This window comes from Crotalus tigris, unplaced genomic scaffold, assembly GCF_016545835.1.
Source record: "Crotalus tigris isolate CLP2741 ecotype Arizona unplaced genomic scaffold, ASM1654583v1 scf7180000017666.379230911805:20528666, whole genome shotgun sequence".
Taxonomy (NCBI): domain Eukaryota; kingdom Metazoa; phylum Chordata; class Lepidosauria; order Squamata; family Viperidae; genus Crotalus; species Crotalus tigris.
Window position 1 is genome coordinate 1,770,543 of NW_024096552.1, and position 12,553 is coordinate 1,783,095.

Genomic DNA, 12,553 nt, shown 5'->3' on the forward strand with positions numbered 1-12,553 from the left:
TCTTAAAACCAATTACATTTAAATATCTAAAACATTTCCTTTATATTGATCATCCCACACATTTTTATAGTTCTCATATCGAAAAACAAAAGAAAAAAAGAAAAGAAAAACTACTGTCTTACTTGGAGGGTTCATCCCTCTTAAACTAAAATCTTTCTCTTTCTTCAGCCATATTCAAACAAGTATTAATTTTTAAATATTCCCTCTGATATACCCCATCATCTAATTCAGGCATGTCAAACTCGTGAGGTCACGTGACATCACACGATGTATTGGGACTTTTTCCCTATTGCCGGCAATGGGGTGGGCGTGGTTTTGGCATGACGCATCCGGCCCATGGGCCGGCAGTTTGACATGCCTGGTCTAATTCCTCAATTCTCACTTTAACCCTTTTCTTTTGCCAAGCATCTTTCCTGATCAATATACTGAATTCCTTTGCATCAAAGAGTCTTTCCATAATCTTGTAAATGTTGCTGTAGATATAATAGACAAATCAAACATCATGTCTTTGTAAAAAGATTTTGCCCCTTCGTATTCATTGAAGGTTTATCTCATCATCCCTTGTCTCCCTGTTTCTTGTGGTACTCCCAACAGCTCAGCAATCCATTTTGTCAAATCTTTCTCCTTATCCTCAAATTTACTTTGTGGTCTTAGAGTACAAGTTATCTTTTCTATGTTCAATGTTTCTTGTAATTCATTCTCCATTTGAATCTCCACTAGCTTATATTCAGTTGTCTGCTTTACATGATCTCTCTCTCTCTTTGTTTTCTGATCATTTGATTGTTGTGACGTTAAATTGAGAATGCATTCATTTAAATTTTCAAATTCATTTTTAATTTCCTCATGGTTTGAAGTTAATATCATTTGCATTTGTTGTAACAGAACATACATTTCCTCTTGGTAAGTATTTTTTATTTTTTCTTGGTATGTTCTTTCTGCAGATCTCTGAAGCTCCATAATGACCAAAAATCCTTTCTCTGCCAATTACTTTAAAGTCGCAATTTAAAAAATATTTATAATCCAGGAACGTCTTTTTCTAAGTTTTATAGTTCTCACTTTGTAGAGAACTATAAACTCTTTTGTTACAGCTGCTCTTTGTTTAATCAAAGCCCTGAAGGTCACGACAACAGGCTTTTCTTTCTGGGCTGTATATTTAGGGCAGTATTTTCATCCACCACTAGATGTCAGCACCAGTCCATCTTTCAATTTTCTGTATTTTTTTTCAGTAAACTTAGTTCGCCACTTCTGTTTAGAGGAGGGTGGAACAAAGACACACCCCCTCACTTTTGGAGGATTTTTACTTCTGGGATTTTTTCTTTTTTTTCTCAGGAAATCAGTCAGGTAGAAGAGAGAAAATCAATATTCTTACCCAGTTCAGTCACACTGTTTACAATCATGCTTAGTTAGTGCTTTTTGGCTCCGGCTGCATGTAGCTTGGGCTAGACTCACAAATGACGCTAGCCTTTCTTCTGTCGGTTTTTGGAGAGCTTTCCCCAGACATCTTGATCGACCACCATCTCCCCAGTATCAGCGGGGCTTCCCTCCTTCCTTGCCACCTCTCCAGGGTGGCTTTGGGCCCATTTAGGGTCCCCAAACAGAGAGAAATCAGCCGTAGGGATATGACTGTCTTGATCCCTCAGCTGTCATGCTAGCTGCACAGAACTGGAAGCCTCTCCCCACCTTTTTGACAATCTGGCTAATCCTACCTTTTCCTCTATGCTGTTGATCGTCACTAAGTGGAATCCCATGGAGGTGCATGATTGGTTGGCCACATCCCAATTTCCTGGAGAGTAGGAAAAGAAATAGTAGCTCCCCTGAAAGAAGATCCAATCCATAGAAAAGGGGCTGCAAGCTGGATTGAGAAGGAGAAAAATATATTGCCACCTTAGAATTGATTCAGTTCTTAAATGTTGTTGGTATAAAAATTATTATGTGAACTTTAGTAACCATAAATTGCTCTGTTTGGTTGGAATTCCAGATTTAAGTGCCATATTTGTCACTAACCCAAATGTACATACAAATGCTGACATGGGAACACCATCATTTTGTGTGTGTGTATATGTATATTTGGGATGGTAAAAGATTTACGCATTAGCTACTTACACTTCTAATTATTGTGCAGGAAATACGTATACATAATCACAATGATTGCAGGGTAGTGGATGCGGACTGAAAGCAATACAGTATTCTCATTCAGATAACATAAACATTAAACTAAAAGGAGCTTAAATGTCAAGTGCCACTATCTCTGGGAAAGATCTTGATTTGAATAATTGCAAAAGAGATGTCCATGATTTTCCTTGCAAGTCAACTTAGTATTATGTCTTTTTTTTTAATAAAAATTTTTTATTTTCCATTTATCCAGCATAATTATATAACAAAATTCACTTATCAAAATAAAATAGATTCATAATCATAACCATAACCATAGGTGCCGCTTACTCATTCCCCCCAAGCTGCATCCACCCTCTCTAAACTTAGTATTATGTCTTTACTGAAGAGATAGAAGTACTGAACTCAACATGTTCTATTCTTATTGTACATAATGGAGATCAGGTTTTTGTCTGGTAGAATAAGATTTAGGTGGTATCAGACAAAGATAAATGGCCTTAATTATAGCACATGTAATATAGAATGTTTGCCGCTAGGAAGATTCACATGATTATTCCCCCCTCCCATCTTCTGACACCCTTCCTCATCTGATTTCTAATAAGATTAAAAAAGAAGAAGTGCAGCTCCTTCTCCTCCATATAGGGCATTTGCCTTTAACACAACATACTTCATATAATACCCGTGCTCTAACATAGCCTCACAATCACTGAGCATGGTGGGACTGCTGTAATTTGAAGTGTGTCTAACCAGCTGCCCACAAGGGCCAAGTAAAGCTGAAGGGATGTTGCTATGTGTTCCATAGATAGGCTTCCTGGATGCCTTGACCAGGGAAGTTTGCTTTCTGGGATATTATGAATATCTGGTGATTGGTTGTGCCAACCATTCTGAGAATGGCTCACTGAGCTCTCCAAATCCTAACTGATTAGGAATTCCATGTCTACCATTCCATATTTCTATTCTTCATTTATAAGGAAACCATTTCCCCACCTCCACTATTAAAAAGAGATTTTTTTCTCCATAAAACCTCTGAGTAAAGTATATCCCACAATAGATTCCAGAACAAGGGATTTACCTGATCTTTGTGAAATGTTTGGACTATACTGCAGAAATCAGGCAAAACCAAGATGGAGGCTAAATTTAATTTAATTTAAAAGCAATTAAAGTTAATTAAGTAAACAATAGCAAGGTAGAGTTATGAGAACAGGATAGGCACTATCTTCAAAAAGGATATGAACAGTCCCAAATATGTAATCCCTGAATTTCACCATCTGCTCCTTTCTGAGAAGACACAGATGAGCCATACATTATCCATATATGATCCAAGCAGAGATCATAGCTGCAGACATGACCCATGTCCTGGGTAAGACATAACATGAACAGCAGTTTTGGCTGTCAGAACTCATTGCATCTAGAGCGTCCAAGCACCAACACCTTTCCTTCCTGGATAAAGTGAAGAAGCCCTTGAAAAGAGATGTTGCAAAGACTCACTGCTGCAGATGTTGCTATGTGTTCCATAGATGAGCCAGCGACTCCAGCACCCATTCTGGCTATACAGCATTGCCAGCATTTTGGCACTATTGCCATAGTTGAAGTACAGATCTGTGCCTGAAGGGCCAGCAGGTCATGGTCGCAGCACTCCCAGTGTTGAAATGCTCTCTGCACATTGCAAGGCTTCAGAAGGATAGTGTTGTGTCCTGAGCCTGCAAAGGCAGGCTCGGGACATTGCAATGGTCTCGGGCAGTTGCAAGCTGCCCGGGACCAGACTGGGTGGTGCCAGCTTCGCGCACATGCGCGAGGCGTGGAAGCATGCCTAAATGTTACCTTTTTGCCCAGGGATGCTATTAAAGGAGTCAGAAAGGCCTGTGAGCATCAGAGCTGTGACGGAGAGAGAACTACTTCAAATAAAGGGCTGTTGGAATTACAGAATGTGCTGTATTCATTCGCCGTTGACTCAAGGACTCAACAGATAGCCACCCTGTTTTTTGCTGTGGAGGCTTCCACACATAGCTGTGATGCCACAAGACGAAGGACTCCTCTGGAGAGCAACTGAAAGTGCTGGCTTGAGACATCAGGGTTACAGGAAACTTTGATGAGATTGTTGGGCTCTTTCATAGTCATGCAAGCATTGTGAGCTTCATTGAACAATAAGAAGGGGCCAGGTACTGGAAGAGGGAGCAGAGTTAGTGTGGAAGAGGGATAGACAAAGAGTGAGCCAGAAGGGGGGGAGAAAGGGGGAGAAAAACAGAGAGATAAAACTTAGGTCTCTGCTCAGCATCACCAAACAAGCACCAAAGGAAAGGAAAGCCCCACAATTCAACTCTTTTTGAAATGTGATTTTTCTTTCTCTTTTAGGCATACTTGAAACTGGGTAAATGAAATCTCTTTACAGTTTTAGATCCTGGCAGGCCTAGAAACTTATAAGATGCTTGAGAGGGCCAGCTGTTAATTCATACCAAAAATTGGGTGTATTTGCCTGAGATTTTTTGGTAATTCTAATTCTACTGTTACTGGGTTTATGATTCTTTTAATTGGAAAAGGCCCTATATATTTTGGTCCAGGTTTTTTACAGGGTTGTAGGGACTTTAGGTATTATGTAGATAGGTACACCATTTCACCTATAATGAATGGTGTAGGCTCAATCCTTTTTTTATCGGCTTGTGCTTTGTATGCCTGCCTAGCTTCATCTAGTGCTTTTCTAACTATTGGCCAGGTATTTTGTAGTTTTTCCATCCATTCTTTCAGTGATGGGATCGTTGGTTCGTTTGGGGTTAATTCTGGCATGGGGTTGAAACTTTGACCGGTGGCTATTTGAAAAGGAGTGTAACCTGTGCTGGAGTGGACTGCATTATTGTAGGCAACTTCTGCAAAAGGGAGTAAGTCCACCCACTCGGTCTGCTGGAAACTAAGAAAACATCTTAAATATTGCTTAAGCACAGAGATCATTTTTTCAGCGGCCCCATTTCCTTGTGGGGGGTGGCTAGATGTCAGTCCCTGAGTGGTTCCTAAGAGGGATAAAAATTCCTTCCAAAATGCAGATGTAAATTGCACCCCCTTGTCAGAGATGATGCGTTGGGGTGCCCCATGCAATCTGTAAATGTGCTGGATGAAAAATTTTGCTAAGGCTTTTGCAGTGGGAATCTTTTGGCAAGGGATAAAGTGCACCTGTTTGGAAAACAAGTCCGTGACCATCCAGACAACAGTATTCCCATTGCTTTCTGGCAATTCCACTATAAAATCCATGGCTATTTCCAAACTTTTTCTGAATTCAATTCCAGTTTGACTGTCCAGTTGTGGTTTTAATTTGGCTTGGGTTCTTCTGGTTACTGGTGCTGCCAGTTGTGACTCTGCCATTATTGGTTAAGAGTCTGTGGTTGGTGCGCTGTTATATTGAGGCATGCGAGACAGTGCATCTGCCAGGAAGTTCTTTCTCCCTGGTAAACGTTTGAGCTTAAATTGGAACTGGTGAAAATGCTGGGACCAGCGGGCTTGTTTGGGATTGAGTTTCCTGGGCGTTTTCAGGGCTTCCAAATTTTTGTGATCAGTCCACACCTGGAAGGGGATTTTGTTGCCTTCCAGGAACTGTCGCCACGTGAGTAATGCCCAACGTATCCCATAAGCCTCCTTCTCCCATACAGGCCAGCGCTTGTCAGAATCCAATTATATTTCATCTTTAATTATCAAACATAGAAAATCCCAATTCTGCCTTCTCTGGATTCTGCCATAAGGGAGAGAGAAGGGGGAGAACAAAGGGGCTTTATGGCCCTCACTTCCTTCAGTAGACTTCTAAGGAGCTGAATGTGTTTATTGCAACCTCAAAGAGTTTGAACCTTACCATAACAAAGGGGGCTATTTACCTTTCATGTAGTTTATCTGAAGTCTCCATCCAGATGGAAGAAAGGAGTAAAGGGGTGGATTTGTGATGCCTGAAACTATCACTGGAAGGGGGGGTGATTGGGTGGGACTACTGGGGAACCCCTTAAAACCTTGAATGGGAGAGCTTGGACCCCAAGTCCTGTCTAGCACACCTGCAACCACTTCTTTTTAATAAAGGATTCCTGTTGGAAGAATGATTCCAAGAGTTCTGTCTTCTTAAGATGCAAAGTGGGGTGGGTCCTTACATTAGACAGGACTTGCAAAATTAATCCACCTGGAAGGGAAACCCTTGCCGGGGGATTTTGCAAAAATTTACCATGTCAGCCAATGGAGCAAGAGAGGGGGAAAACTCCCTGGAAAGAGAGCCGCTGACCCAGTTGGAACCTTGCCAGATGTTGGGATCCGAGAGGCCAGATTCCTCAGGAGAAGAAGTGGTGGAGACACAGGACCACAAGCCTCGCTGGTCGATGGGCGTTGGAAAGAACAGTGAGTGGGGAAAGGAATCAAGAAAGGTGACCCTGAGACGGGGGACCAAGCAACCAGAATGGAAGCAGGAGATGGAGAAATCCCTGCAAGCAAGTGAAGAGGGAGGAAGCTGGGCACCGTACTCAGACTGGATCCTAGAGAAAGCTATTGACCTGATGAAGAGAACTCTCATCTCCCTAGGAGAGGAGAATCCTGAGCCCTACGGCCGCCCCAGCTCCTGGAGCCGCAAAGGAAGAAACACCAAGGGGGACGTGGAACCTGCAACCCGGGGACAGCTACTGATCCAGTAGCCCCCACCCCCTACTGGACCACAGATGGCAACCTGGACGGAAGACATTACCACCAACAATGAAGGCACCGATCCATTCCAAGACGTCCACCGTTGGAGGTGAAATTCAAAGGGGAGCCAACACGCTTGGGGTTTTTCCTAACCCAAGTCCTCAGCTACATGGAGGAATACGGGCAGGACATTCCCAGCGACAAAGCCCGCATCCGGATCGTGCAATCCGCCCTGGATGGACCGGCTGCAGATTGGGTGGTGAACTTGCATGACTCCAATGCCCAGAACTCAGTAACTTCAACCGTTTCATGTCCTCTTTGAGAAGACGATTTGAAGACCCCCTGGCTGATCGCAAAGCCCGTGAAAGGATAAAAACGATGAGGCAAGGCAAACGCCCGGTGGCTGAATATACACAAGAATTCCGGGCTATTGCCAGCAAACTGAATTGGCCAGAAGACATCCTCCTTAGCCATTTCAAAGACGGACTAAACTATGATATATATGACGCTTGCCTGCCCCGAGGGGACCCACATCGACTTGAGGAATGGTACGTCTTGGCAGAGGAAGCAGAGATCGACATATTGAAGAGGCACCACCGAGGAAAACAATGGAGCCGCCCCCCGCCTGAGCTGACACACGAACCGGTGAAATCATCGGCTACAGCCAAGAAGCAAATGGGGTGTTTCAAGTACGGAAGAGAAGGGCATCGAGCTGTAGAATGCTGCTCAAAGGCCCCCCAGCACAACCCAGACAGATCCCCAATCAACAAACCCGGAAAGTCTTCAGCTAAGCCAAAAGAAACGGCCATGAAAATGATGGAAATTGCAGAACCCCCCACTTCTACTCACCAAGGGGAAAGAACTCCAGCCTACACGACAGGGCCGGTGGATGCCTCAGATGACAGCTCGGAGGGCGAAACCCTGGTAAATGGACGCATCACACCCATCTTCAAGACAGTGATTATATTAATTCCCCCCATGCCCGAAGCTGTGAAGGTGAAAGCCTTAATAGACTCTGGCTGCACCCGCTGCCTCATTAGCCCAACACTAGTGGGGAATCTGGGCATCCCATCGAGGAGACTGGAACAACCCATCTCATTTGGCCAGTTAGATGGATCCATAGCAGGGGGGGTGCCAGCTACCCTAGCCACTCTACCAATACACCTCTCCCTGGGCAAACATGAAGAGGACATAACGTTTGTGGTGACCCCAGGTATGGAATGCCCAATGATTCTAGAGATGGAATGGTTGAAAAAATGGAACCCCTGGGTAAATTGGAGGACGACAGAAATCAAATTCCCGAAGGGGGACCCTATGGACTTAAAACCCCAAGAGAGGCTACCAGAATCAAGAATAGAAAAAGCATCCATAGGAGAGGAAAAAAGATTAACAGAAATACCAGAGGAATATAGAGACCTTGCTGAAGTCTTCAGTGAGGAGAGGGCGAATGAGCTCCCCCCCACCGACCCACAGACTGTACCATTGAATTCAAGCCTGGGGCAAAACTCCCGAAGCCCAGATTATACTCCATGAGCCCAAAGGAGAAGGAGGAAATGGAAAGATTTATAAAAAAAAACCTGGAGAGAGGTTTCATTGAGCCAGCCAAGCCTAAAGTGGCTGCCCCGGTCCTTTTTAGAGAGAAGAAGGATGGCTCTTTACGTTTATGCGTGGATTATAGGGCCCTGAATACAATCAGTGAAAGCAACCTATACCCTCTGCCCCTCATGAAAGACATGCTGTCACACCTATCGAAAGGGAAATTTTTTTCTAAACTAGACCTAAGGGAAGCTTACTATCGCGTGAGAATTAAGGAAGGGGACGAATGGAAGACTGCATTTAACTGCCCCATGGGGTGCTATCAATTCAAAGTCTTGCCATTTGGATTACAAGGGGGCCCTGCAGTCTTTATGCAATTAATCAATGACGTTCTAAGGGAGCACCTGTTTAAGGGGGTCCTTGTTTACTTGGACGACATTCTTATCTTTACTGAAACAAAAGAGGAACACGTCAACCTTGTCAGAGCGGTTTTAAAGAAGCTGCGAGCCGCCCACCTATATGCCAAACTCTCAAAGTGCGAATTCCACCAGGAAAGGATAGACTACCTAGGTTATCGCATATCCCCACAGGGCATTGAAATGGACCCAGAAAAGGTCAAAGCAGTATTAGATTGGGCACCACCCCGCACAAGAAAGCAACTACAAAGTTTCCTGGGCTTTGCAAACTTTTACCGCCAATTCATCCCCTCATTTGCCCAGATAGCCTTGCCCCTCACTAACTTACTAAAAACGAAGGGAGCATCCTCAGTAAAACCTAGCCAGCCACTAACATGGACAATGGAGTGCCAAGCAGCGTTTGAGAGACTAAAGAGACTTTTTTCTGCCGAACCAGTACTAAGGCACCCAGACATGGACAAGCCTTCATAATACAGGCAGATGCAAGTGATGTGGCAGTGGGGGCTGTGCTATTACAAGAAAATGATGATGCAGTATTGCAACCCTGTGCATATACATCCAAGAAACTCACGGAAACAGAACAGTGCTGGCCCGTATGGGAGAAGGAGGCTTATGGGATACGTTGGGCATTACTCACGTGGCGACAGTTCCTGGAAGGCAACAAAATCCCCTTCCAGGTGTGGACCGATCACAAAAATTTAGAAGCCCTGAAAACTTCCAGGAAACTCAATCCCAAACAAGCCCGCTGGTCTCAGCATTTTCACCAGTTCCAGTTTAAGCTCAAACATTTACCAGGGAGAAAGAACTTCCTGGCAGATGCTCTATCTCGCATGCCTCAATATAACAGCGCACGAACCACAGACTCTAGACCAATAATGGCAGAGTCACAACTGGCAGCACCAGTAACCACAAGAACCCAAGCCAAATTAAAACCACAACTGGACAGCCAAACTGGAATTGAATTCAGAAAAAGTTTGGAAACAGATGAATGGTTCCAGAAAAACAAAAATGTGTGCACAATGAGAGACGGGGTGCCTTGGGTAGGGGAAAAGTTATATATACCAACAACCCAAAGAATCACGTTCATGCAGCTTTGCCATGACACAAAATCAGCAGGGCATTTTGGATTTGTAAAAACTTTACACTTAATTACACGGCAATTTTGGTGGCCATCAATAAAAAATGACATAGAAAGTTATGTTGCCAGCTGCCCAACCTGTGCATCGGCAAAGAGGTTGCAAGGGAAATCGCCAGGGCTATTACAACCAGTGGCAAGTCCCTCAGCCCCCTGGAGGGAAATAGCCATGGATTTTATAGTGGAATTGCCAGAAAGCAATGGGAATACTGTTATCTGGACAGTCACGGACTTTTTCCAAACAGGTGCACTTTATCCCTTGCCAAAAGATTCCCACTGCAAAGGCCTTAGCAAAACTTTTCATCCAGCACATTTACAGATTGCACGGGGCACCCCAACGCATCATCTCTGATAGGGGAGTGCAATTTACGTCTGCATTTTGGAAGGAATTTTTATCCCTCTTAGGGACCACTCAGGGACTGACATCTAGTCATCACCCTCAGACAGATGGACAAACGGAACGGTGCCATTCAGTACTTGAGCAATATTTGAGATGTTTTTTAAATTTCCAACAGAGTGATTGGACAGACTTACTTCCTTTTGCAGAAGTTGCCTACAATAATGCAGTCCACTCCAGCACAGGCTACACTCCTTTTCAAATAGCCAATGGTCAAAGTTTCAACCCTATGCCAGAGTTAACCCCAAACGAACCAACGATCCCTTCACTGAAAGAATGGATGGAAAATCTACAAAACACCTGGCCAATAGTTAGAAAAGCACTAGATGAAGCTAGGCAGGCATACAAAGCACAAGCCGATAAAACAAAGGTTCAGCCTATACCATTCATTATTGGAGAAATGGTGTACTTATCTACAAAATACCTAAAGTCCCTACAGCCCTGTAAAAAACTTGGACCAAAATACATAGGACCTTTTCCAATTAAAAGAATCATAAACCCAGTAACAGTAGAATTAGAATTACCCAAAAATCTCAGGCAAATACACCCAATTTTTCATTGCAGCTTGCTGAAAAGAGAGCATCAATCACCTCTACGGCCAAAAATCCCCCCCCACCTCCAATCATGGTGGAGGGCGAACAACACTTCGAAATAAAAGAGATCCTTGACTCTAGGAGATATCATGGAGCAACTCAGTACCTAGTTGCCTGGAAACACCTCTCTCCCTCACAAAACGAGTGGGTCCATAAACGTCATGTCAAAGCCACGAAACTATTGAAGAAGTTTCACCCAGAGTACCCTAACAAGCCTGACTAAGTTGTATACCTGTTTTGTTTTCTTTCAGGTGGATCTCTCTTATTTTTAAGAGGGGCCGGATGTCAGAATCCAATTATATTTCATCTTTAATTATCAAATATAGAAAATCCCAATTCTGCCTTCTCTGGATTCTGCCATAAGAGGGAGAGAAGGGGGAGAACAAAGGGGCTTTATGGCCCTCACTTCCTTCAGTAGACTTCTAAGGAGCTGAATGTGTTTATTGCAACCTCAAAGAGTTTGAATCTTACCATAACAAAGGGGGCTATTTACCTTTCATGTAGTTTATCTGCAGTCTCCATCCAGACAGAAGAAAGGAGTAAAGGGGTGGATTTGTGATGCCTGAAACTATCACTGGAAGGGGGGGTGATTGGGTGGGACTACTGGGGAACCCCTTAAAACCTTGAATGGGAGAGCTTGGACCCCAAGTCCTGTCTAGCACACCTGCAACCACTTCTTCTTAATAAAGGATTCCTGTTGGAAGAATTATTCCAAGAGTTCTGTCTTCTTAAGATGCAAAGTGGGGTGGGTCCTTTATTAAGAAGAAGTGGTTGCAGGCGTGCTAGACAGGACTTGGGGTCCAAGCTCTCCCATTCAAGGTTTTAAGGGGTTCCCCAGTAGTCCCACCCAATCACCCCCCTCTTCCAGAGACAGTTTCAGGCATCACAATCCCACCCTCTTTTCCTTTCTGCCGGGTGGATGGAGACTTCAAAGAAAACTACATGAAAGGCAACAATTCCATTCTTATGGTTAGCTCTTTTGGCAATAAACACAACTCAGCTGCTTTGAAGTGTACCGAAGGAAGTGAGGGCCATAAAGCCCCGTTGTTCACCCCTTCCCTTCATCGTATGGCAGAATTCATAGAAGGCAGAAATGGGTTTTTTTATATTGATAACTAGAGATGAAATATAATTGGATTCTGACATCCGGCCCCCTCAAATATAAGAGAGATCCACCTGATAGAAAACAAAATAGGTATAAAAGTTAGTCAGGCTTGTTAGGATACTCTGTGTGAAACTTCTTCAATAGCTTCGGGGCTCTGACATGACGTTTATGGACACACTCGTTTTGTGAGGGAAGGAGATGTTTCCAGGCAACTAGATACTGAGTCGCTCCATGATATCTCCTAGAGTCAAGGATTTCCTTTATTTCGAAGTGTTGTTCACCCTCCACCATGATTGGAGGTGGTGGGGGGGATTTTTGGCCGTAAAGGTGACTGACGCTCTCTTTTCAGCAAGCTGCAATGAAAAATTGGGTGTATTTGCCTGAGATTTTTGGGTAATTCTAATTCTACTCTTACTGGGTTTATGATTCTTTTAATTGGAAAAGATCCTATATATTTTGGTCCAAGTTTTTTACAGGGCTGTAGGGACTTTAGGTATTTTGTAGATAAGTACACCATTTCTCCTATAATGAATGGTGTAGGCTCAACCCTTTTTTTATCAGCTTGTGCTTTGTATGCCTGCCTAGCTTCATCTAGTACTTTTCTAACTATTGGCCAGGTGT

At 43.6% G+C, this 12,553-nt stretch overlaps 1 protein-coding gene across 3 annotated transcripts in view; it reads right to left on the reverse strand.

The window, feature by feature from the left end:
* The window catches only part of LOC120305075 (C-type lectin domain family 4 member F-like), a 94,191-nt gene that overhangs the window by 74,810 nt on the left and 6,828 nt on the right, over positions 1–12,553 (reverse strand). For all 3 annotated transcript variants that reach the window (XR_005555905.1, XM_039336410.1, XM_039336409.1), the window contains exon 2: positions 1,707–1,852. Coding sequence is in view for 2 of the 3 variants with exons in the window: in XM_039336410.1 (XP_039192344.1) it covers positions 1,707–1,852 (146 nt within the window). In the remaining variant the exon portion in view is untranslated. The remainder of the gene's footprint in view (positions 1–1,706; positions 1,853–12,553) is intronic.